This window comes from Pangasianodon hypophthalmus, chromosome 29 (assembly GCF_027358585.1).
Source record: "Pangasianodon hypophthalmus isolate fPanHyp1 chromosome 29, fPanHyp1.pri, whole genome shotgun sequence".
NCBI classification, from domain to species: domain Eukaryota; kingdom Metazoa; phylum Chordata; class Actinopteri; order Siluriformes; family Pangasiidae; genus Pangasianodon; species Pangasianodon hypophthalmus.
In genome coordinates this window covers 15,149,631-15,174,533 of record NC_069738.1, presented here as the reverse complement: position 1 = coordinate 15,174,533, position 24,903 = coordinate 15,149,631, and the positions used below count along the sequence as shown (strand labels likewise).

Genomic DNA, 24,903 nt, shown 5'->3' with positions numbered 1-24,903 from the left:
TGCTGAACTTTACACATTTTACATAGCAGCTTCCATTTTAACAACAGAACACAAAAAAATGCCAAAAAAACCATCAGATGAGTCAATAGACATGTGAATCCAGAATGACTGACAGCTTTTGAGCCGTTTTAAAATATCCCCTGATGTGGCGGTCTCGCTTTATGCAACGGTAAATGGAGATTTTTTTAGTTCATGATGAATGTGAAATAAAATCTATCAATGTGAGTCTGATTTAACCATCATTAAATATGCATATAACATCAGTTAACTGTATTTATTAGGGATGCCGCCGGAAACGGCTCTTTCAAAAAAGAGCAAAAAAAGGCTGAAAATTTTGACCAGGAAAAAAGTGTAAAATCGAATGGTTTAGTTGTTGACGGTAAATATAATTTAAAATGCTGTTTGTTTGCTTTGCTGTCCTGTGCTGCAGTCACTCCATCTACTCTTCATTAAACACATCCTACCAAAAAAAAGGGAAGTGGAGCTCATGGGGAACAAGTTTGAACAGGTGATTGGATTCCAACTGGAAGCCATTTGGCAGTGTTTTGGTAGTGTTATACAGTCTTAAATTTGGAAGCTGTACAGTATCCATCCCCACCCCCAAAACCTATAGATGTAATGCATGCAAATATTATTCGGAGATGAAATGATCATTTGCCTTGGATCTACAAGTGCACTGGCTGAATTTGCACAATCTGAACAATCTGTGCAAACTCAGCCAGTGCACTTGTAGATCCAAGGCAAATGATCATCTCCTCTCCGAATTCTACACCACTGATTGGTGACATGAACTTCACTCGTTCCAGGGAATTTCTCAGCAACAGTCTTAGCTTTGTCTTCAGTCAAATCTTCAGCAGGTACAGGCCAGGCATTTGAAACATACGAGGCTAGATTACTGCAAGTGATTTCATATCATAAGATGATGCTTCTTTGCCAGAGAGAAATTCTTAAAGCAATTTGTGTGTCGCAAAAACTGCTTTAAAACTATGCTTGACCTCAAAACACCATAGTCCACACCCCTACAAGAGGACTAAACAGTCTGATCATTTTTGAATAATGCTTTGAATAAAATAAGTACAGTATGTTTAGGCAGCAGTCTCACACCAGGGAACAATTCTTGGTATCTCAATCTGTGCTCTAAAATTTTAGCTTAGATAGGCAATGGACCAGTGGACTCTTGTGTGTGTGTTGGAGCTCAATAATGTCCTTAAGGAAAGCGCCAAATCCCATGCTGTTTCTCCTTCAGTTATCATGCACACAATTACAAATGGAATCTTAAAAGGGCCCAATTTTCCTTTGTGTTTTTTTTTTTTTTGCATGTGGCCTGTTTGTCTTGTCTCCCCACTTATGAAGGAAAGTCAGGATTGCTTTTTACATTCAAGCTTGAAATTAGAAAGGTGAAGCAACGTGCAACTTCTATAGGCACTATGCCCTCAAACCAATCATGTACATGTCCGGGCTAGAGCCTGCACTAACACTGAAGGGGGTGAGATGTTTAGAGAATACACAATGCCTTTTCACCCCAAAACATCTGGCACCATTCTCTGCTGCGATTTTCATGCGAGACTCCAGCAGTTCCATTGTTCTGATGCTCAAAGCATCTGACCTAACCTCTTTTGTTATTAAATCTTGAACGAGATGCTCTAAGGCAGAATCATAACTATATCTCTTCAGCTCTTCAGCTGTACACAGCACCACCAGGTAAACGGAGGATAGTTATAAGTGCTAGCCTGGTGGCACATTACCCAAGGCACAGTTTATGTGTAATGTGAAAAGTACCTAGAGGGTTGCAAACCTCAAAATCATCAACATGTAGAGTTAACAAAATTCTTATTTCTATGCCTGACAAAAAAAACTGTTCTGGAATTTCATGATTCTCATCCTGAAAGGATCTGGAAGTATGTTGGCCAGTTGTTGTCCTATTATTCAGGTCTGCTCGGTGTCCGCAATCTCTCCTACCAAAGAGAATCTGCAAAAACTTTAACAATGGCACATTTCTTTGGCATTAAGGATATATTCCGCAGACTCCACAATACGAAGATAAGTTATATGGAAGTTATATGGTACTTGTGCAATGTGCTGCAACTTAAATTGCGTTACCACTTAAACAAGAACTGTGCTCTGCAATCACAGCATCATCTGCATCCCTTCCACTGGTTCCCTAATGCCACCTGATTTGATCTCTCAGGGTGTGAGAGGTGTGTTTCCTTGCAATAACTAATAAAAATGAGCTAACATATGAGTTTCTCTCTACACAGACACGACTGAGCTAACTAATGTTAACCACAGCAACTGTTAGTTGTTAGAATAACCACCGCATACCATTGCTAGGCAACAAATGTTACCTTTGCCTAAGTAAGGTAGATAGTGTTAATGTTTGCGCTAGCACAGCAATATAAACATTGATGTGAACATTTCCGTCATGTAGTTCCTGCACACCCAAGATACGCCTTTAACACAGTTAAATATTAACTAACCGACAGGGTTAGGTATATTAGCTTACTCTGACTAGTATGGTTGCAAAACCTAGTTTGCTTCAGTTAATGTTCACATCAAACATCAGAATGAAGAAAAAGTCTGATCTCTGTGACTTTAACCGTGCCACCAGGGGGCGCACTTCACAGAAAAGACACTAGGAAAGCTTGTTTACTGCAACAGGTACAGCCTTCACAAACGAGCTGAGGTAGAGCTTTGTACAAAAGTACATGAGTGCAAAGAATGAGTAAATTCAAGGGTAAAAAGTGTGCATTTAGAGTAAAATGAAATGAAATCAAATAGGACAATGGATTTAGTAAACAATAAGTTCAAAATCAATATGCATGGTGTATTTGCTTTAAAACAAAAATCATCTAACAGTTTTAGATAAGTAATAAAAGTTCATTTTCACAAGAAAACATGAACTTAATGTCATCAGTTAAAGACATGTTTAATACTTGTACATTTAAAAGAAGCACCTTTTTACTTTCACTTGAGTATATTTAAGGGCAGTGGTGGCTCAGTGGTTACTGATCTGAAAGTTGGGGGTTCAAGCCCCAGCACTGCCAAGCTGCCACTGCTGGTCCCCTGAGCAAGGCCCTTAACCCTCTCAGCTCCAGGGGTGCTGTATCATGGCTGACCCTGCACTCTGACCCCAGCTTCCTAACAAGCTGAGATATGCAAAGAAATAGAGTATAGGTGACAAATAATGGCTGCTTCTGCTCATTTTTGGTTGGATGCTTCCACTTAAGTATAATTTCTCGTTCCTTTTCCACCTCTGATAGCAGCTACCCAGCCACTCTTAGCTCCTGTTCAGCAAGACCCTACTGAAAGTAGGAGGTTAAGGTAATATATAAAACATTTCACACTTTTTTGCTGCACTTTAGTGCCAGTCCCTAATGTTGTGGTGACACAGAAACAGACTCTATGATATATTCTCTATGATATATTCTCTGTAATCCAACATATAACAATTATCTAATATCAAAAGCCCTCAGGACTGCTCCTGTGTGACTTCATAAGCCTCCCACTGTCAAAACAAAAGCCAAATATGACCAACTAAACTAATCATCGCACCTCTTTCAATGAAGTATTGAACTGGGAGGAGTCAGCAGAAATATTTATTTTAAACTTTTCTGATTGCTGGACTGAAAACCTAAATATTATTTCATACCTTTTGATTTAGGGCCCATTTTACTCCGGAGCTACAGCTCAGGTTAACCCGGGCGTTGCTTGTGAAACTGGCACATTCTCTTGACTGCCTTTCCACAGCTGCCTGAGCACTGACATTATAGAATCCAAGTTCTTTAAATCTAGGGTTCAGCAGTGTAGCCCTAAGACAAGGCAGACACCTACACACTCACTCACTCACACACTTTCATTAACCATTTTATCCAGGTCAGGGTCTCGGTGGATCTGGAGCCGATCCTGTCTACTCTGGGCCTTATGTAGGAACACAGCCTGAATAGGATGCCAGTCCATTGAAGGGCACCATGCACAAACACACACACACACACACACACACACACATTCATACCGAGAGACAATTTATCCGAGCAAATCCAACTACTGGCCTGTTTTTGGGAGGAGGGAGACAACTGGTATATTTCATGTTGTACTAGGTATCGCTCTCTTTTCTTTCTAAATTCCTCGAAGGAACTGTCTACAATCAGCTGTCTCTCTATCTCTCACAGAACACCCTCCAAGATCCTAACCAGTCTGCCTTCATACCGGCACACTCCATTTATTCCACAGAGACTGCCCTCTTGGCTGTCACTGAGAAGCTACATGCTGCTAGATCAGCCAAACTATCATCAGTTCTCATCCTCCTCGACCTTTCAGCAGCGTTTGATACAGTTAACCACGAGACTCTCTTGTCCACCCACATGAGCCTAGGAATTCGTGGTGCAATATGGCAATGGTTTGCTTCCTACCTGGAGGGTCGGTCATATCAGGTGACATGGAGAGGATCCACATCTGCTCCCTGCAGACTCTCTCTACTGGTGTCCCACAAGACTCAGTACTTAGTCCTTTTCTGTTCTTCATCTGAGTGCCATTCGTCCTCTGCGACTGATCCAGAATGCCGCTGCATGACTGGTTTTCAACCTACTTTCAAGTTCTCCTACACCACCCCATTGTTATGCTCCCTCCACTGGCTTCCTGTAGCTGCTGCATCAGATTTAAAACACTGATGCTCGCCTACAAAGCCAAAAACAGACCAGCACCCACTTATCTCAAAGCACTTATCACACCCTGCACTGCACCATGCTCCCTCTGATCCTCTAGCACTGCTCGACTGATCCCACCATCTCTCAGGGTACAAGGAAGCCCTGCATCGAGACTATTCTCTGTTCTGGCACCGAGGTGGTGGAATGAACTTCCCCTAGATGTCCGAACAGCTGAGTCACTGGCAGTCTTCAAACGACGTCTAAAGACTTACCTCTTCATAAAGTACTTAAATTAGCAGTTTGTATTGTCTGAGCACTTGTTACTAAATCACCTCCCCAACAGAGTTTTTGAACTGATGGTATTCTTAGTTTGCGACCTAGAGAACCATTATCAGAATGTATTTATTGATAGAGACTTCAAAGCACTTTTGTAAGTTGCTCTGAATAAGGCGTCCGCCAAATGCCATAAATGTAAATGTAAAACTGGAGAACCCGGAGGAAACCCACATCTACACAGACAGTATCCCGAGCTCAGGATTGAACCGGGGACCTTGGAGCTGTGAATTGGCAACACTGCATAACCATGCTGCCCAGTCACCTTTCTATTAAAGATAATATTTCAGTCAAGTTGTTTTTAATGTTATGTCTGACAAGTCTATATGATCTTTTAACATCTTTACAAGATGGATGACTTTTAGACCCTTTTCTCTTCAGACAACTCAATCTTGGCCTTGGCCATGTGAGCTGCAAGTGGGTTTGGGGAATCTCTTTTACCCCCAGAAGAACAGTAGAACTGCTGAGACCTCCCCCATCTCAGCCTCAGACACAGCCGTCTCTTCAGTGGCCTAATATTTTCTTTCCATCATTGTCTTCAAGGCCTTCCTACTGGGGGAATGTATGTAGGATCCAGAAGCTTAATAAAGGCCCTGAAGCCTATATTCATGTTAGGCATATTAGATCAGGAGGAACAGGAGAGAATATGCTTGTTTGTTAAGATATTACAATAAAATAATCACCAAAGGAAGGACCTCCAACATTGCCTTGATCACCATCATTAGGTTGTGGTGCTGCAGCATTTTCGTGTTTGGCACACTGACAATGTGTTCTTATTGTAAGTCAATTCAGCTAATAATAATAATAATAATAATAACAAAATTTGCAGGTTAAAATAAGTAATAAACAATGCATTACTAATGACACACAAAAATGTCCATTACAGAATAATAATAATTGACCTTATTTGGTAATAACGAGTCAAAATTTTCCCACAATCTTGATCATCACTTGCCACTTGTTATCTCCATGTTTTCCTCCCTATTTCCTCTCTCTAATTTCTAATCTCTCAGTGCTCCATATCGAAAACATACCAGTGCATTTACACACCCTTGTAGTTTGAAGGATAACATTTCAGAAATGTAAGATGGCAGGAGAATGCTCATTCATATTCAAGAGGGAAGTGCTACCTGATTGGAAGGTGAAATCCGGCTCTGACATGTCATCATTTCACGCTGCGCTACAGATTTAACAACCATGGCAACTCCCAACACTGAACCAAATGGCAGATATCACTGTTCGTCTGCCTATTTTGATATACAAACACTGATAGGTAAAAAAAATCATAATGAAAAGAAATGGAAAAGTCATACTTACATTACAATAAGGCTTGCTCAGTGAGAACCTATGTATTACTAATGTCTTGCAACGTTGAGAGAACTTCAATGCAAAATAGATTAAGGTCCTTTTCTGCTTGAGCACCTTATGTGCACTGATAGGATCAGCATGGCCCAAAGCCTTCTTCATGTTTAAAATCATATTATGTTGCATAAATGCCTACTTTCCCTACATGAACCAGTGTTCACATAATTGTTTATGGGGTTAAAATGTCTTGGGCCATTTCCCTAATGCTCAGACCACTGAACACCCCTTTGTTCAGAGGGCAAAATAGGGTCATTTAATTTAAGTCTCACTGTAAGCCATGCACACCAATGACTACGTACTTAAATGAAAGGACAGACATGTGACAAAATAGATCATAGTTTAAAAATGTTTCATTTTACTAAACAAACTAAATAAACTATGATACAACTGTTGTTTCTACCCATCAGTTGGATTTTATTGTTGGAACATCATTTTTTGATGGTAAAAGTATCTGGGTTGTGATGTCCCAAATACTTGACCACGTTACATCAGGAGCTCCAGCAGGCTGTAAACAAGTCCCAAGGAGACACGTCTGTTCAGTTATTAAGTGCTCCACAACAAAAAGACAGAGAAAGATCAAATTTCATATACAGATAGATAACTGATGACATGCAGTTTTTGCTGATATTGTTATATGAAAGCTATTTTTGCACAATAGTCAGACTGTGGATGCCAGCGTCTAGACCACTAGGGAGACTGAATAGACAGACTACAGGGTTAAAACCTCTTGAGACACAAAAAACTCACCACTATCACCACTTTCTTTGTTTTAATAAGCCTTAAAAAAAAAAAAAAAATGCCAGAGCCTTTCTGATATTAACAATGCCGTTTTCAGCACCATCACCCTGGATAATGCATCAGTAGCTGGATGAATCACACCGAAACACATTACACCCAAAGCATCACTCCAGGGGACACAGTACACCTACACTATAGGCTCAGGCACGGAATCACCTCATATCTATGTAAATATTTGCATCAGGCAGAAACCTACTTACACCAATCAGCCATAACATTAAAACCAACTGCCTAATATCGTGTAGGTTCCCTTGTGCTGCCGAAACAGTTCTGACCCGTTGAGGCATGGACTCCAAATGGCCAGATTGGTTCGAGCTGTAAGGAAGTCTATAGTAACTCATATAATCACTCTTTACAACTGTGGTGAGCAGAAAAGCATCTCAGCATGCACAAAAAGCTTGAGGATGGATGAGCTACAACAACAAAAGGCCACATCAGGTTCCACTCCAGTCAAAGAACATTCCAAGAACAGGAATCTGAGGAATCTACAGACTCACTGAAACTGGACAGTTCAAGATTAGAAAAAAAAAATCACCTGGTCTTTTTCCAGCCTTCAGCTGTCCAGGATTGATGTGTGTGTTCTGAGATGCTTTTCTGCTCACCAACATTGTAATGAGTGATTATTTGAGTTACTGTAGACTTCCTGTCAGCTCAGCCCAGTCTGCTCATTCTCCTCTGATCTCTCATCAGTGAGGTGTTTCAGCCTGCAGACACCCCCCCCCCCTTCTGTAAAACTCTAGACTGTTGTGTGTGAAAATCCCAGGAGATCAGCAGTTTCTGAAAAACTCAAACCAGCTCATCTGACACCAACAATCATGCCACGATTAAAGTCACAGAGATCACACTTTTTCTTCATTCAGATGTTTGATGTGAACATTAACTGAAGCTCTTGACCTGCATCTGCATGATTTTATACATTGTGCTGCTGCTACGTGATTGGCTGATTGGATAACTGCATGAATAAGTAGGTGTACAGGTGTTCCTAATAAAGTGGACGGTGAGTGTATGTGTGACTGTGAATATATGAGACTGCACTGGTTTTTCAGCGTGTGTGTGTGTGTGTGTGTGTGAGAGAGAGAGAGAGAGAGAGAGGAGGAAGAAGCCAGAGAGAAAAGTAGTTCCTATTCCTACGTATGTTTCTTTCATCTTTTTCTCTCAAAAAAATTCTGTTTTCATTAGCAGATGGTATATATTCAGTCTGATAAATAAATAAACATATGATATCAATTATTTTTATGTTAAACCCGATTCTTCAAGAGACATGCCCGGATCAGAAGTAACGACGCTTCAGTATCAATCCGCCAGACTCCAGCAGGAAGTGGCTGAGAGGGGGCGGGGCTTGACGGTGATGACGTAGCAATCCGCCAGACGCCAGTAGGAAGTGGCTGAGAGGGGGCGGGGCTTGACGGTGATGACGTAGCAATCCGCCAGACGCCAGCAGGAAGTGGCTGAGAGGGGGCGGGGCTTGACGGTGATGGCGGATGTTGCTGAAATAGAGTCCGTGAAGAATTATCAAATAGCGTTTGAGAAGATCGACCTAACCGCCAGTCGCTATCCGTACTGTATCGTGTGGACACCAATCCCCGTGTTATCGTGAGTTGTTCTGTACTAGAGTGTTTTACTGCACTTTCAGGATGTGAAGCAGCTGAACCTTTTCCTGTTCAAAAATACTACCTTTTACCTTTAGCTACCTGAAACTACAACCTGAGAAACTAATACAGCTGAAATTACTAGCACTGAACCTTCAGCCAGTGGTCTGTGCTCTTTATCCCAAACTGGTGAAATGTGGCTTTTCCTGTGTGTAAGTGTCAGCTGTTACCTGTAACAGGAAACAGGAAGCAGGAAGCAGGAAACAGGAAGCCGGAAGCTAGCTGTGATTGAGAAGGAAGGCAGCTGTGCAGAATAAACACTGTGTAATTAAATGTGTAAGGTTTGGTTAAAAATGCTATGTGCTATGCTTTCTATGTTTTAAGCTCAATCTCTGAAGAATAAAAACACTATAATAGCACTATAATACTGTCACTATAAAAAAGGAAGATTATACATTTTTGTTAAGGATATATTTAATTCAGTTTAAATATGCTGCTTAGCCAAACAGTTCACTAGTATTAGAAACACACGTAAAGATCCCTCATCCTCGTCAAGGCCAGCTGCGGAGGAGAGAAGCTCTGTTTCAGGGAGGAGAATGGACTCCTGCAGACTAGATTATTGTTGATCTATAATATCAGTGTGAAATGCACATATGTTACTGTCTAACTGTGCGTCTGTGTCTGCCTGTTGTGTAAAGAGCCACACCGACACGGCGGCAAAAGCAGCGAGTCTGTCTAAAGCCCTATTCGGATGGAATTAGTTTATCAACAGGCCATCTGTAATATATTTTTTTACACATCTTGTCAGTGATAAAACTCTCGCATCCAGACAGCAATGAAATGACCAGAGGAGAAGTGAGTTTCTAGTGGGTTGTGCTTTCTACGAACTGGATGTTTGCAAAATGTGCATCACTGGCTATTTAAGGAAGTGGCATTGATACAACTGGTCATTATTTATAGAAAAGTTGGAGAAAGTTGATGATATTGTGTGTATGTGAATATAAAGTAATGCTTTATAACCTGTAACTGTCGTTATAACGGCTCCTTTAATCTGCCTGCTGGATCTCGCTTTTCTTCATCATTTTATTTTCTTTCTCCTCCTGAAAATGCTTTCCCAGGTAGCGAGCGTAGTCGAGGTTTTACTGCACAGACCAAGTATGTGGTCGAGTGCCTCTTCTAAAGCGTCCGTTACTCGTTTTACGAAAGTGAAGTGTTAACTGAAGTTGATAGATAGCACTGTGCTATAGTGAAACAGGTATAAGCCTAATTAACTCAGTTTGTAATCAGATACTGGCTGTCAAAATGTCTGCAGTGCTCCTGTAGTCACATCATCAACACACAGAAGAGCACTTACACAACAGTTCCACTTTTTAAGGAACTTTTATTTGTGCAGAGAAGATTATGTCAAACAGCGCTTCAGTTTACAGCCATAGACAGGCTACAAGTTAAATTTCCAGCTTCAAGGCTATTTTAAGCTACACTGTTAATGACAAAAGTAAATAAATTGGTGCAAAATAATAAATCCGTATATCGTACTACACTATTTCAGGATGTACCAGCTTTTAAAATGCACTGGATGGAGGATGCAGAGTCTGTAGCGTGTCTCAGGAGTGTCTGAAAGTCTTGTGCAGTTCACTTTGGAGTTGACTTCATCTAATCTGAAAAATGTTCAGACTAACAAACTACTTAAATATCTGCTGGCATTTCCTCATCATCTGCCTCACTGTTGTTTTATTTTTCCCACCGACTCACTAATCAACATATTAGTTGACTGGTCTATTGAGCCCCTAATACAAGTGGTGGGTTGGGTTTTAGTTTTCTTCTAACACATAGATATGTGACAGGTTCTGTAACATCTACCAAAGACAGATATTTAACCAAAATTGGAGAGATAGATAGATAGATGGATAGATAGAAACATTATTGATCCTGAGGGAAATTGCAGGTCTGTGTCTTGTATAGTCTTTGGGACTAATCCGCCTTTTTGTTGATGTTTCAGATGGCTCTTTCCGTTCATTGGGCACATGGGGATCTGCACATCAGCAGGCGTGATCCGTGACTTTGCTGGGCCTTACTTTGTATCGGTGGGTTTGTAGTATTTATAATATTTTGTAGTACTAATATTATTATTTTCAACAGAAAAGCGTTCGACCTATTGTCCGGTGATCGCGAGTTTGAATCCCATCTGTGGCCAAGAGTCCAAGGGAGCAAAATTGGCCGTGCTCTCTGGGTGGGAGGGGCATACTCACTCTCTGTCTCCTGTCAATCACAGTGATACTAACCAATCATGGGTGTCTGTGAGCTCATGCATGCAGAAGAGGGTAAATAGCGCTTTCCTCCGAGTGTGTTACGCTGCCCCTGATGCAGCATGAGCAGCAGCTCGAAAAGATGCAGTCGGCTGGCTTCACGTGTCTCAGAGGAAGCACGTGTCAGCCTTCAGCCTTCCGGGCTGGTAGCTGTCGTGGGAGAGGAGAGAGCTGACTGGTGGCCAAGACAAAATTCAGAAGAAAATTGAGGAAAAATCCAAAAAGAGAAGCAATGAACTGATGAAGTAATGAAAAATATAAGCAATAACATAGAGCTGGCTGAATAATGATAATGCTACTGTACTAACTGTTGTGTTGCAGGAAGACAACATGGCGTTTGGAAGACCAACAAAGTGAGTTAATTAAATTTAAATAAACCTGAGGGCACCTTTTTAGTTTTCAGAGTAAATCCTTTAAGGACAGTCATCACTTAAATACATTCTGTAAAAAAGGATATTCAGTAGACTATTCAGTAATAGAGAGTTTCCATTCAGGTACTGGATGCTGGATGTCAGCAAAGTATACGCCAGTGGCTCTAATGCTTGGGACACAGCAGTTCATGATGCTTCAGAGGAGTACAAACACAGAATGGTAAAGTGCAGTTGTGTGTGTTTTACTGGGTGTCTAGCTACATTTTCTTCAGCTGTTTTGAAAACTGCTTTGACTGCACACACAAAAACTTCTCTTGGCAATAGTAAGTGACCTGAATGTACATTTTATTTCTTCTTTCTTCAGCACAACCTTTGCTGTGACAATTGTCACTCGCATGTTGCCATGGCATTGAACCTAATGCGCTATGACAATAGCACCTCGTGGAACATGGTGAACCTCTGCTTACTTGCCCTCATTAACGGCAAACATGTCAGGTGAGTGTTATTAAAATGTTGAAGGATTTAATATTTTAATGTTTCTTAAGGTAAATCCATATAATTCTGAAGTGGAGTCATGATTTTCTGTTAGTATCCTTTAAAGGAATTAAACCCAAGGTTTTTGCTGGTGGTCAACTCTTTATGCATATCACGGTTCTTATCTCTGTAGCCTATATTCTGAATTTATGGCCACTTGTATTTTATAGCCAGGTGTTATATTTACCTATTATAAAAAATTACTTCTATTAGGGCTCTTAGAAACAACAAAGGGTTAGGGAATTTAGTGCCTGCTTGCACAGGAAGCACCAGTGTTGAGCGGATGGTTAGTTTGTGAGAGAAGAACGAATCACATGCAAGACACTTATACAGACGAAAGAGCTAAATTAGCTGAATGACTTGCATGAAGACTACATTCCCTTTAGGTTAAAAAAAAAAAATTTATACATCACAAATGTTAAATTCATTATAAACACTGGGAAGGCTGTGGACCAAGCCTCAAAAACATTCATGTCTTCAACCCATGGCACAGAATAGCTACATTCTTTTTCTTATTGCATCAAAAATATTTCCATTAAAGGTGCATTAGTCTATTGTTTCTCAATATTAGCTCTCTAATCATTAAGTAGGTGAGTTAGAATTTTTTTATTTATTTTTTTTAACTTCTTGAGCCCTCCCCTTCTCCCGCTCATGTTCACAAAGCTCCAGGATCTACGCTGGTCTGTAGAGTAGAGTGTCTGTAGAGTAGAGTGTCTGTAGAGTAGAGTGTCTGTAGAGTAGAGTGTCTGTAGAGTAGAGTGTCTGTGGAGTAGAGTGTCTGTGGAGTGTCTGTGGAGTAGAGTGTCTGTGGAGTGTCTGTAGAGTAGAGTGTCTGTAGAGTGTCTGTAGAGTAGAGTGTCTGTAGAGTAGAGTGTCTGTAGAGTGTCTGTAGAGTAGAGTGTCTGTAGAGTGTCTGTAGAGTAGAGTGTCTGTAGAGTGTCTGTAGAGTGTCTGTAGAGTGTCTGTAGAGTAGAGTGTCTGTAGAGTAGAGTGTCTGTAGAGTGTCTGTAGAGTAGAGTGTCTGTAGAGTGTCTGTAGAGTAGAGTGTCTGTAGAGTAGAGTGTCTGTGGAGTGTCTGTAGAGTAGAGTGTCTGTAGAGTAGAGTGTCTGTGGAGTGTCTGTAGAGTAGAGTGTCTGTGGAGTGTCTGTAGAGTAGAGTGTCTGTAGAGTGTCTGTGGAGTAGAGTGTCTGTAGAGTAGAGTGTCTGTAGAGTAGAGTGTCTGTAGAGTAGAGTGTCTGTAGAGTAGAGTGTCTGTAGAGTAGAGTGTCTGTGGAGTGTCTGTAGAGTAGAGTGTCTGTAGAGTAGAGTGTCTGTAGAGTAGAGTGTCTGTAGAGTGTCTGTAGAGTGTCTGTAGAGTAGAGTGTCTGTAGAGTGTCTGTAGAGTGTCTGTAGAGTGTCTGTAGAGTGTCTGTAGAGTAGAGTGTCTGTAGAGTGTCTGTAGAGTGTCTGTAGAGTAGAGTGTCTGTAGAGTAGAGTGTCTGTAGAGTAGAGTGTCTGTAAAACGAACGGGAGGCCCATCCAAACACAAACAAGCATTCTCGGCCGGAAGTGAGTTTTTTTTCAAGTGGCTTTTCTCAACCACACGATGCGTTTGTCCTGAGGTCATGGCGTAAACCATTATTTTTTTTATCATGTGCTACATATATTGCAGGTTACTTAGGTTTACAAATAAACAAAATCAACTACTGCAGCTTTAATACTGCAGAAAATGTTGATTTGTGTGCTTTTTTCTAAAAACATCTGTACAGGGACAGCTATATAGAGAGGACCAGTCAGAGTGAACATCAGGTGAAATTAGACCAATCAGAAACCACAGCGTAAACATATGACATGTTTCCCCATTCTGATGTTGGATGTGAACTGAAGCTCTTGATTTTATGTATTGCGCTGCTGCCACATGACTGGCTGATTGAATTAATGCATGAATGAGTAGGGGTACAGTACAGGCGTTCCTATTAAAGTGGTCGGTGGGTGTATGTTTCTGTCTTTGTGTGTGTATTCATTTTTACTTGAAGCATATACTAATGAAATTGCATGCACACATTCATAAGAATTTTCAGTTGTTACTCCCACTAGGTGTCCAGCTGTACCCTTTTCCTCAGTTCCAGTGTTCGAGCTGGTTGATCACTAAGCTTTTCACTGCACAGATTCCGTCTCGTTCCGAGTTGCATGCACGTTAGCTGGTGTGTGGAAAAAGGGCTTGAACCATTCAAAAGTTTATGGTTTAATATTTGTTTCTGAGCCATTTGGAAATAGTGAAGTTAATTTCCCCAGACAGTTTAATTTGTAACTTGGCTTCTCTCACCATCCTGTTCACGATGCAGTGTGGATCCAGGTCCTGGGAAATGTTCAGCTGTTCAGTATACTTTTGGAACATTTTATGGTCTTTTCATTACCTGACAATTGCAAGTAAACAATCATCTGTTCAGGTTATGAATTATTGACGGAAGCCATATTCACACAACACCTTTAGTTCCTCAGAAGATTACGGAACGTTTGTGGAAACAAGTCTAATGACTGCAAATAGGAAAACATTCATGAAATAGCAAGACTAGCGTCATAAACAACAATGGGCTTGTACAAGGTATTCGGAAAATATTACGCTTGGTAATGCAACACATTTCAGTTTATTCCATGATGGTACAGTAGCTAAGTTGCACAGACTATGGACCTGGCCTTGTTAATTGTTAGCAGACATTAATATTTCTTTAGGATTTAGAGGATAGGACAATTGCAGTTCTGTAACTTGTAGTATTTTATTTCTAATTGGGTTTGTTTTGGCTTCCTTTTTAATCATTCATTTTATGATGTGTAGTAGGAAGATTTGGGTGTTTAATGGTGCTTGTATTTGCCGGATATGCTGACTGCCTTATGGTAAATGTGTTGTATGAGGTTGATGGACATTAAGGGGATTCTTGTGTCAACAGTATGCAGGCTTTAAATGCAATGTCAACAAGCTTACAGCAGGTGCATGAGCCAGCTGCTGGCTAAATGAACAAACTGGCATAATAGAAGGTGGAATTACCTTAATGGAAGAAAAGAAAAGAAAAGAAAATGTCAATTGTCCATTAAGCTGTTTTGATTCTTGCCAGAACCATTACTTTAGAGCAGTGTACAAATACTGTACCTTAGCTTGTTAACAGTACTCTACAGTGAAATGCATTGGTGCTCCTTGCAAAGGCCCAAAATATAATGAGATGCAAATTTAAGTAGTTTATTATATTATGGACAAGTGTTTACATAATGGGTTTAATGGAGAGCCACAGAAAGCACCATTATGGCAATTAATCTGATAAAACTATATTTAAAATGAATAATGCAAATACACACCACAGGCGTAAATAATCCTGTAAATAATCCTAATCGACACTTTGTTTTATACAACTTGTACAAGGCTGTTAATTTAATGATTTTCTTTCTTGGCATTTTCATTTTACTACAAAGTCACCGTGCTCTGTATTTGTTTCTAGTGTGGAGTTAAAGACAGATTCCCATGCTGTTAGTCTCTTTAATCTTTGCACATACAATATCAGGTGCTTGATGTTCTCCACATCAACTTAGACTGAGATAAAAAAAAAAAAAAAAAAAGAAAAGAAAAAGAGTTTGATAATTTCAGAAACTTCTGATCTCCTGGGATTTTCACACACAGTCTCTAGAGTTTATACAGAATGGTGTGAAAAACAAAAAACACACCCTGTGAGTGGAGAGTCTGCAGGCTGAAACACTTGCTGATGAGAGATCAGAGGAGAATGAGCAGACTGGTCTACAGCACCTCCAATAGGCTTGCAACCGTGGTGAGCAGAAAAGCATCTCAGCATGCACAACACGTCAGTCCGTGAGGTGGATGAGCTACAACAGCAGAAGATCACATCAGGTTCCACTCCGGTCAGCCAAGAACAAGAATCTGAGGCTATCATATATTTATATTCTTTTAGCTTGTATTGTAGCTATCAAGAGCTGGATGTCGGAAAATGTCTTGCAGCTGAGCTCAGATAAAACAGATATTGGACCAGATCATATCAGCTCATATTGCAGATATGTTAAAGCCACACGTTGGTTCACTGGAGGCTAATATGAGAACAGCACCCATGAATTTAGGTGTTGTTTTTTATTCAATATGTCCATAACGTAATAAATAAATAATAAAGTCCAAATGTTTTTATCAGTTAAGAAATATTTCAAAACTTAGATTGGTTGTGAACAATTGGGATCTGGAAAGGATTATACACGTTTTCCTCTGACTCTCTTATCAGCAAGGCGTTTCCACCCACAGAACTGTCGCTCACTCAGTGTTTTTGTTTTCTGCACCATTCTGTAAAACTCTAGAGACTGTTGTGTGTGAAAATCCCAGGAGATCAGCAGTTTCAGCCCATCTGACACCAACATCCATGCCACGGTTAAAGTCCCAGAGATCAGACTTTTTCTTCATTCTGATGTTTGATGTGAACATTAACTGAAGCTCTTGACCTGCATCTGCAGGATTTTATGAATCATGCTGCTGCCACGTGATTGGTTGATTAGAGAACTGCTAAATGAGCATGTGTACAGGTGTTCCTAATAAAGTGGATGGTGTGTGTATAGTGAATGTGTGAATGGCATCCCATCTGGAGTGGATTGTGCCGTGTCTAGTGTTCCCCGGGATAGGCTCAGACCAGGATAAGGTGGTTACTGAGGATGAATAAATGAATCAATCAATGAATATACATACAGAAATCTGAACAAATCATGACTTTTGTACTCTCACTGTCTTCTTTCTTTCCTTAATATATTTTCATTCCTTTTCCCTTGTTCACTATGTATAATTTATATAAATTGGCCTAAACTGTCTTCATCTCTCTCACCCTGCAGCTGTGTTGGCTTTCTGAAGACCTGGCTGCCGTTCCTTATATTATGCAGCATCATTGTGTCCCTGGCTCTGTACATGAACTTGCGGTGACCACACAGGGGTAGTAAGAGAAAGGAGGGCATTGAGACCTCTGCATCCTGATGGAGATCCTGGTCTGGACCATAAAGTGGGACTCCAATGAATGTCAGCCGGACTACAGGGGACAACAAACTCGTCCACGTGCAGATGAGGAGCTCCACATCTGAAACCTAAATCTAAGCTTGTTTTTCATAGGATGGAGAGAGAAAACCCATTCTGGGTCCCTCGTCTCATTGTAATGTTAGGAATTCTATACTCAAATGCTTGTTTCCGAGGTTTGAAATTAGTGGTGCTGATTTATAGTTTGGTTGCAAATTGGATTATTATTCTGTGCCACAATCATAACCTCAGTTTAGACAATTTAATGCAACTAATTTTATATCTGCACAGAAACACCATACCCTCTGAAGCTATATTTTGTTCTACCTACATTTCTTTTTCTTGATATCATTGTATCCTGTTTATGGAACTTATTGTCTGTGTGGTTTCTTTCTACCGATTCTCTTTATGTGCTGCAGAACAGCATGTTTTCAAGGGCATTAGCATTTAAGTCATTTTATATGCAGATTTACCCTTTGCACTCAACTATTGTACTGCCATGCAAACATGGGATTTATGAGAACATTAGATTCATGAGAACATGAGATTATGGATTGTTGAGGTACATGTAATGTTAAATATTGGACAGCGCACTGCTGTAGTGGGTAGAGTTGCTGCATCACAGCTCCATAGTGCCAGGATAGATCCTGGGCTTGAGTTACTCTCTGTACCTCTGTGCACATTCTCACCGTATCCATGTGGGTTTCCTCCGGCTTCTCCGGTTCCCCCACCTCCCAAACACATGCCAGTAGGTGGATTGGCTATGCTAAATTTACCCCTCAGTGTGAGTGTGTGTGTGTGTGTGTGTGTGTGTGTGTGTGTGTGTGTGTGTGTGTGTGTGTGTGTGTGTGGTGCTGTGCTATGGACTGGCATTCCAACCAGGGTGTAGTCCCACCTCATGCCCAAACCTAATCTATATCCGGATTTCTGTAAAGCTGCTTTGTGACAATGTTCATTGTTAAAAGTGCTATGTAAATAACATTGAATTTTGGATTTATACAACAGATACCATCATATTCACAGAACCTCACAATTCTATTTTAATAGTGGATAAGCATTACTGCTACTATGCCAACCTCCTATAATGACTTTCCTAACTGTGTGGCACAGGTGCAGGCGGTATGTATGTGGGATGCTGTTAGAGCATAGTTTATCTGATCTCTCTGCTACTGTCACTTTCATGGTCATTTTTCTGACCAATAAACAAATGATTGGATGATGAGGCAACAGAACTGAATTTACATGAATATACTTTAATACACACTAATGACTACATAACTGCAGTCTGTAGAATACATTATGAGGCTTGATTTGACTGCTGTAAGTTGTTGTGAGATCTTCAGCAGTGCTGATGGCTGTGTGTGTCAGGTAGGGCTTGAGCAATAGTAGCATATTCTACCTCATCACACCACAGATGAGCAAACTGAAATGGGCTGATGTGTTTTTAAAAACAGGTTTCCTTTCCCTTAAATGATGAGTCTGATTCTAGTTCAGTGGTTCTTCATGTCCAAGATCTATTTTTTTTTTTTTTTTCTTTTTTTTTTTTCAAGGTGGAACTGGAACCTGTCGGATTGCACGCCACTCAGTTGACAGCATTTATAGTAAAAGCACAACTCTGCTCTTCATGCAAAGGAGAAACAAAATGTTTTAATCATAAACTTGTTTTAATAAAAATGTGCACAATTGCTATTTGTAGTGCTTATTCCTAATGTTGCATGCGTTCCACTTTGCTGACATCCACCATGTCATCATGTAATGGATTAAATTTTTCAATTTTGTGTCTCACTGAAAACTTAACATCTGAATGAACCCACATGTTAAAAGTGTGCTTTGTATTACATAGAGTTTATTCTGACTCTTATGGCAAGCCTTGTTTGCTTTTCTCCATTGTAAATATTAACTTTGCATTTGGTTTCAAACACCAGACAAACCCTAATGTAATCCTAAACCATGATCAGGACAGCCGATCCATTACTATGGTTCCTGTGTCTGAATAAAATCCCGCCATTGTTTGGAATCAAACAGAAAATTCCACAGTCCCTTTCCTCCTCTCACCCCCTTTCCTTCACTGATTATCCTCTCTTTCACACTCACTTGTTCTTTGAAACAGCAGGTAGCCAGGGGTAGTCAGCTCCTCAGACATTCCTGCTGCAGATCTTGAATCTCCTGGAGTGTGTGAGGAGAGTGGCCCCTGCTGGTTCCAGCCAAAGCTGACAAGAGACACATTGTGTAATATCATATAAGCTCTGACGTCTTTTAAGGTAAAAGTAATGCCCTTTTTAACTGGGCTTTGGTTTAGATTAGACTGTATGTGGATTTATCAGTTACTCTGGACACAAAAGTCAATATCTTGTTATCAAGACCCATTAATCATGAGGTAAATCAAATTACCTTCACTCTGACACAAAGATGGTGAGAATTCATGATAAACATAGTCTGATCTTTCAAAAAACTCATAAATATACAATTAACAAATATTTACCTCCTACAGATCTTTTTCCAATTTTAAACTGTCCGGTTCGGGTGAGTCTGTGCCCATGGCATCCTCAGACTCCTGTCCTTGGCTGACAGGAGTGGAACCAGATGTGGTCTTCTGCTGTTGTAGCTCATTCACCTCAAGGTTCTTTCTGTTGTGTGTTCTGAGATGCATTTCTGCTCACCACACTTGTAAAGAGTAGTTATTTAAGTTACCATGGCCTTCCTGTCAGCTTGAACCAGTATGATCATTCTCCCCTGTCTCTCTCAACAATACAGCATTTTTCTGCCAACTGACTGGATAATTGCATATTTGCAGATGTTCCAATTAAAGTGACATGTGTGTGTGTGTGTGTGTGTGTACAGCCATAAATCTACACACAATCTATGAAAAAAGTTTTTCTTAATAATTTTTTGCAAGTTATTAAAAATCAAAAACTGAAATATGTCATTTAGTTCAGTATTCAGACCCTTGGCTGAGGCTCTCCAGACTGAGCTCAGGTTCTTTTTGCTTTTATTATCTCGAGATGTCCCTAGAATTTGCCGGGAGTCTGCCTGTAGCAAATTGAATTAATTGGACATGATTCAGAAAGGCACACACTGGTGTGTATGATGTCGCACAATTCACAGTGCATGCCAGACCAAAAACCAAGCCATGAAGTCTAAGGAACTCTCTGTAGACCTCCATGATCAAATTGTGTTGAGAGATGGATCTGGATGAGGAAATAAAACCATTTCTAAAGTTTTCAATGTTCCCAGGAGCACAGTGAGCATGCAGGAGCATCCATGCAAGCACCACCCATGCTGTGGGGACGGTTTTCATCTGCAGGCACTGGGAAACCGGTTAGGGTTGAAGGCAAGATGGATGGATCCAAATACAGGACAGTGGGAAGAAACCAAGGGAACCCGGAGGAAAGTCCACACAGACAGTAATCCAAGCTCAGGATTAAACCCAGGACTGTGGTGCTTCTGGCTGATATAAATACTATCATTTAAAATATATATATATATTTCAAATGAGAATAATTTTTGTAGCACAAAGATGAGTTAAAGTGGAAATTAAATTTGCTCATTTTTATGAAGGGTGCTGATGTCCCCTGAGGCATGCAGAGTCTTAAATAAAATAAATCACTAGTCAGAGCTTATTCCAAGACAAAAGAGAGGCTCAGCAAACATTATGCAGAGAATTTGTTCTGAGAAGAAGCTCTAGAGAAGAGAGGAGAACGTGAGAGAAGGGAAGAGTAGAAGAGAGTAGTTCTTTGTGATTACTTGTAGTTTATTAGGACTACAGAGCCATCAGGTGCCAATAATAATATTGTGCGAAATATTTGAATCCATTTGAATCATTGTACCCCAGAGATTTGCTTTTAAAATGTGTAGCTAGTCCAGTCCAGGCTTCAGCAACAGACTGAGGAGGAGGAAGAGCAGCTGTCTGCTGTGCTCAGAAATCATGGTACTGATCTGAGTCCTGAACAGCACGCGGATTAAAGCCTGCACTTTGAGTTAACTTGCATTTAGTTGCTGTGATTTGTGGATTTTGGACTTGTGTTTCTCTCAGACATGAGTAGGTCCCCCTCCTCCTCCTCCTCCTCCTCTCCCCTCCTCCAAGCGTGGGTCCAGCGCTGCTGCTTTCATTGCATTGTTCCAGAGGAGTTCAGATGGTTCTCTTTCTCATGTTAATCAGCTCCTGCCTCTCACTGCTCTACACGTGGCTTGTGTGAGATGCAGAGGGAGCTGAGCGCGCGGAGAGGTCATTCCTGAGTTCCCCGGTTCTCCCTGAGAGCAGCAGGGTGCTAGCTCCCAGCTCCAGCAGACCAGCTCCAGCAGACCCCCGCGTTTGGAGAGGCTGTGCGTGTTTGGAGGAACGCGTGCACTCCGGGACCCGCAACTTTTCCTGGATTTGTTTTACTTTTTAAAAGGAAGTCATAGGCAGCCGGTCCCGAGCGAGTTTTTTTAAACAAGCATGTTTGTTCATTCTGTTTAAGCCACTCGATCGAGGTGAACTGAGAGAAGGGCATTTACCTGCTTAATTTTCAGACTTTCCGACATGTTGGTCTTCGTGCTGCGCGTCGCGTTCGCGCTGCTGTGCGTCCACGCTACGCGCTCTGCGTTGTGTCCCGCTGGCTGCGAATGTTCCGAAGCTGCACACACTGTGAAATGTGTTTCTAAAGACCTTCAGGACATACCGACCGGCATTCCTGCTTACACGAGGAATCTGTTCATCACGGGCAACCACATTAGACGAATTGGTCCAGAGTGTTTCAAGGGGCTGGACAATGTGACCACCTTATCACTCAGCAACAACAGGTAAAAAAAAAAAAAAAAAAAAAAAAAGCCTACTGCAGCATGTGTTTAGGAGCACAATACCTAACTGATCAAGTCTGTAAAGTCTGGTACTGTAGTGTGTCTTAAAACAGCTTAATGTTTTCCCTCCGGTTATTTCCATTCGTTGAATTTAAAAAGACTGAGTTGCGAAGTGAGTGATTGTGATCCTCTTTTTCTGTGTAGAATATCTGAGGTGGAGTCTCACACCTTCTCCAGCCTGCGTAACCTCAGATCACTGGACCTGAGCAGCAACCAGCTGGTGCTGATTCACCCAGAGGCCTTCACAATGCACAACCACACGCTGAGAGAGCTGAATTTCAGCCGAGCGCTCTATAACCACTCCTCAATCACTAACCTGGCCACAGCTCTGCGCTGGAGCAGCCTGGACACGCTGCTTGGGCTGGACCTGTCCAGCAATGGCCTGATCTTCCTACCCCCTCACATGTTCTTTCACATGAGCAGTCTGCGCCGACTTCATCTGGCCAACAACTCCATAGTAGCTATTACCAATGAGACGTTGCTGGGTTTGGAGCACTTAGAAGAGCTAGATCTCAGCCATAACGCCCTTAAAACCTTCAACAAGGAAGGCTTGATGGAGTTGGAGCGCATTCCAAAAGCAAAGTTACACCTTGGGCAGAACCCATACACGTGTACCTGTGGAATTGAGTCGTTCATCACCTTGCTAAACACCTCGTGGGACCGTGTCGTAGATGTGGAGCATCTGGTCTGTGTGTTCCCTGTTGAACTGCGCAACATTTCTTTACTGCTTGTAAGGAAGATGGTGCTGGGATGCCATCACGTAGAGGAGAGCAACAACCTGGCTCTCCAAACATCCTATGTCTTCCTAGGCATAGTGCTGGGTTTTGTGGGCCTAATGTTCCTCTTTGTGCTGTATCTGAATCGGAAGGGTATCAAGAAGCGCATCTATGAAATGCGTGACACCTGCAGAGAGATGTGGGAGGGGTATCATTACCGATATGAGATTGACTCTGATCCCAGGTTGTCACAATTGTCCACCAGTGCAGATGTGTAATTTGGACTACTGGTAGTTTGACCCAAGTTCTTCCAACCCAGTGTCTTTATCTGAAATTGATTTCTAGCAAATTTATACATAAAGGAATTTATGACAAACTCTACATGTGTTTTGTAAATCTATTGTTTTATGTTTTCAGGCACCATTAATACTAGCAACCTGCACACCCATTCTTTTTCATACATCCACCATCTGCTCCAGCTCCATCCCACCACATTTTCCCAATTATACCCTGTATCCCCGGAGTACAGGGTCAAAGTAACTTGGTTTAGGATGGGTCTAAGACCATTCTGCTGTTTCATTCAGACCTAGTAGGCATTTACTGCTTTGAGGGGAAGTAATTGTCATACTAAATCTGTTATATTGCATGCTGTGGCTGTATTTCTCCCTGAAGTTCATTGAATCAAAGAGCTGGGCCACAATCAGCAAGGATACGGAGCCCACTCTGCCTCTCTACCCACAGGGAGCTTGTGAAGAATGTGGTTGCCTTTCTCTACAAAGCATTCCAGTGCGAGGATAACCTCCTCTAAGCTTACCACGGAGCCACCGAGAAATGCACTTCCTTTGTGCCAGATAAACAGAATGAAAGAATGAAAAGGGGGATCTTTCGAGAAAGGAGACCAGCTGTGGAAATCTCTGGTCCTCTTCTCCTTCCTTTTTTCGGAAGAAACTTTACTGTGTTTTTATTCCTCTCATTTTTATTGTCAGAATGATGAAAACCAGCCCTGCGAGAGGGTTGCTGAAGACAGCAGTGCGCCTGTTGGCTGTGTGAAGGCACAGCCTGGCTCAGCTCCTAGTAACTTCAGCAGCTTTTTGTGTTTAGGAGATTTTTACAGTGATAAGATGCAGATGAACCTGGGATGGTTTTGGTTCAGATGTTTTATGTGTATGGGACAGAATTCGCCAAACGTTCTTTGTGTACTAGAACCCAAAGGCATGGGCTTGGATGTCATGGTTTTGTACTTATTTTATAAAAACAAATCCAGTGGATATGCATAGTCAAGACATTTTAAACCTGAAACTATTACTTGGTCTGCTCTAAACCACTTTGGTCATGTAACTTCATTTAAAAGTAGGATTAGGCTTAGTCTGTATCTCGGAAACTGACCTGGCTCCATAAACCATTACAGTACATTCACTAGTACAACATTTGCTGATTTTGACTTTAAATATTCATTTGTGCCTGAAGCTCCTCATTGTCATAAAAGCTTTTGTCATCCAAAGTGGTTTAACGTTTCTCTGTTCTTGACGACTTATTTAACAAGTACATGCCATGCTGTCAAACTGCAGTTCATTAACCAAATATGAAAGTCTCCAAAAGAGAAATTATGACTTGAAATATGGAAATATGGAAATTTTGAAATCCAAAATATTTTTGGAGTCTCTATGTATGTGATGCATTGAATGAACAAATTGGATGGCTTCCACAAAGGCAGTTTCATCTGCATTCTTAATAAAATGTTGTAATAAGTGTCCCTTTACTTGTTGGGAAAGTGTTTTTTGGTTATCTTTATTCCCTCTCTTTTTCTCCGTTTGCTCCAGGGTCACTGTATCATGGCAAACCCTGGGCTCTGACCCCAGCTTCCTAACATGCTAGGATATCTGGAGAAAATAGTTTCACTGTACCGTACTTGAATCTTGCTTGCTTTCCTTCATGACCCCTACTGTGAGAAAAGCCTTGCGTCTCAGTGGGCTAGAGTGTGTGTGCCCCTACCGCTGAGACAAGGCTGCATCTCTGTCTGTGGTATCTGGGTCTAGCCACAGGCTGATAAGCCACTGAAATTCTCTTCGTTTCAGAAGACCCAAGGGAGCGACCACTGCAGCTGCAGTCAGCAGTCCTAGCGTCCTGAGCAGGAGGCAGCACCGCAAATAGCAACCTGCCTGAATTCAGTGAGTGCACGCTCACTATTAAGAGAGAAAAACACAAACACCCCAGAAGGCTCTTTTATCTGAATAACATCCCTATACTGCAAAAAGAAACAAATTGACGCCAATAATTATTTAACTGCCTTTATAGACAATATGACAGTGAACAGTGAACTCCACAACTGCAAATGATTACATATGTTAAAGAACAGTCAGATGGGCAGACAGCTGGTAGCCGTCT

General features: G+C 41.2%; 2 protein-coding genes across 2 annotated transcripts; both read left to right on the top strand.

The window, feature by feature from the left end:
* The first annotated feature begins 8,568 nt into the window (after positions 1-8,568).
* On the top strand, positions 8,569-18,648 carry tmem222b (transmembrane protein 222b). Its single transcript, XM_026927893.3, has 6 exons — positions 8,569-8,732; positions 10,728-10,812; positions 11,356-11,387; positions 11,529-11,625; positions 11,770-11,900; positions 16,789-18,648. The coding sequence occupies exons 1-6, from the start codon at positions 8,614-8,616 to the stop codon at positions 16,874-16,876; spliced, it is 552 nt and encodes a 183-aa protein (XP_026783694.1). The 5' UTR covers positions 8,569-8,613; the 3' UTR covers positions 16,877-18,648.
* A 2,012-nt stretch (positions 18,649-20,660) lies between these two features.
* tpbga (trophoblast glycoprotein a) lies at positions 20,661-24,277 on the top strand. The gene is made up of 2 exons (XM_026927974.3): positions 20,661-21,745; positions 21,947-24,277. Exons 1-2 carry the CDS (start codon positions 21,486-21,488, stop codon positions 22,794-22,796), a joined length of 1,110 nt encoding a protein of 369 aa, XP_026783775.3. The 5' UTR covers positions 20,661-21,485; the 3' UTR covers positions 22,797-24,277.
* The last annotated feature ends 626 nt before the right edge of the window (positions 24,278-24,903 follow it).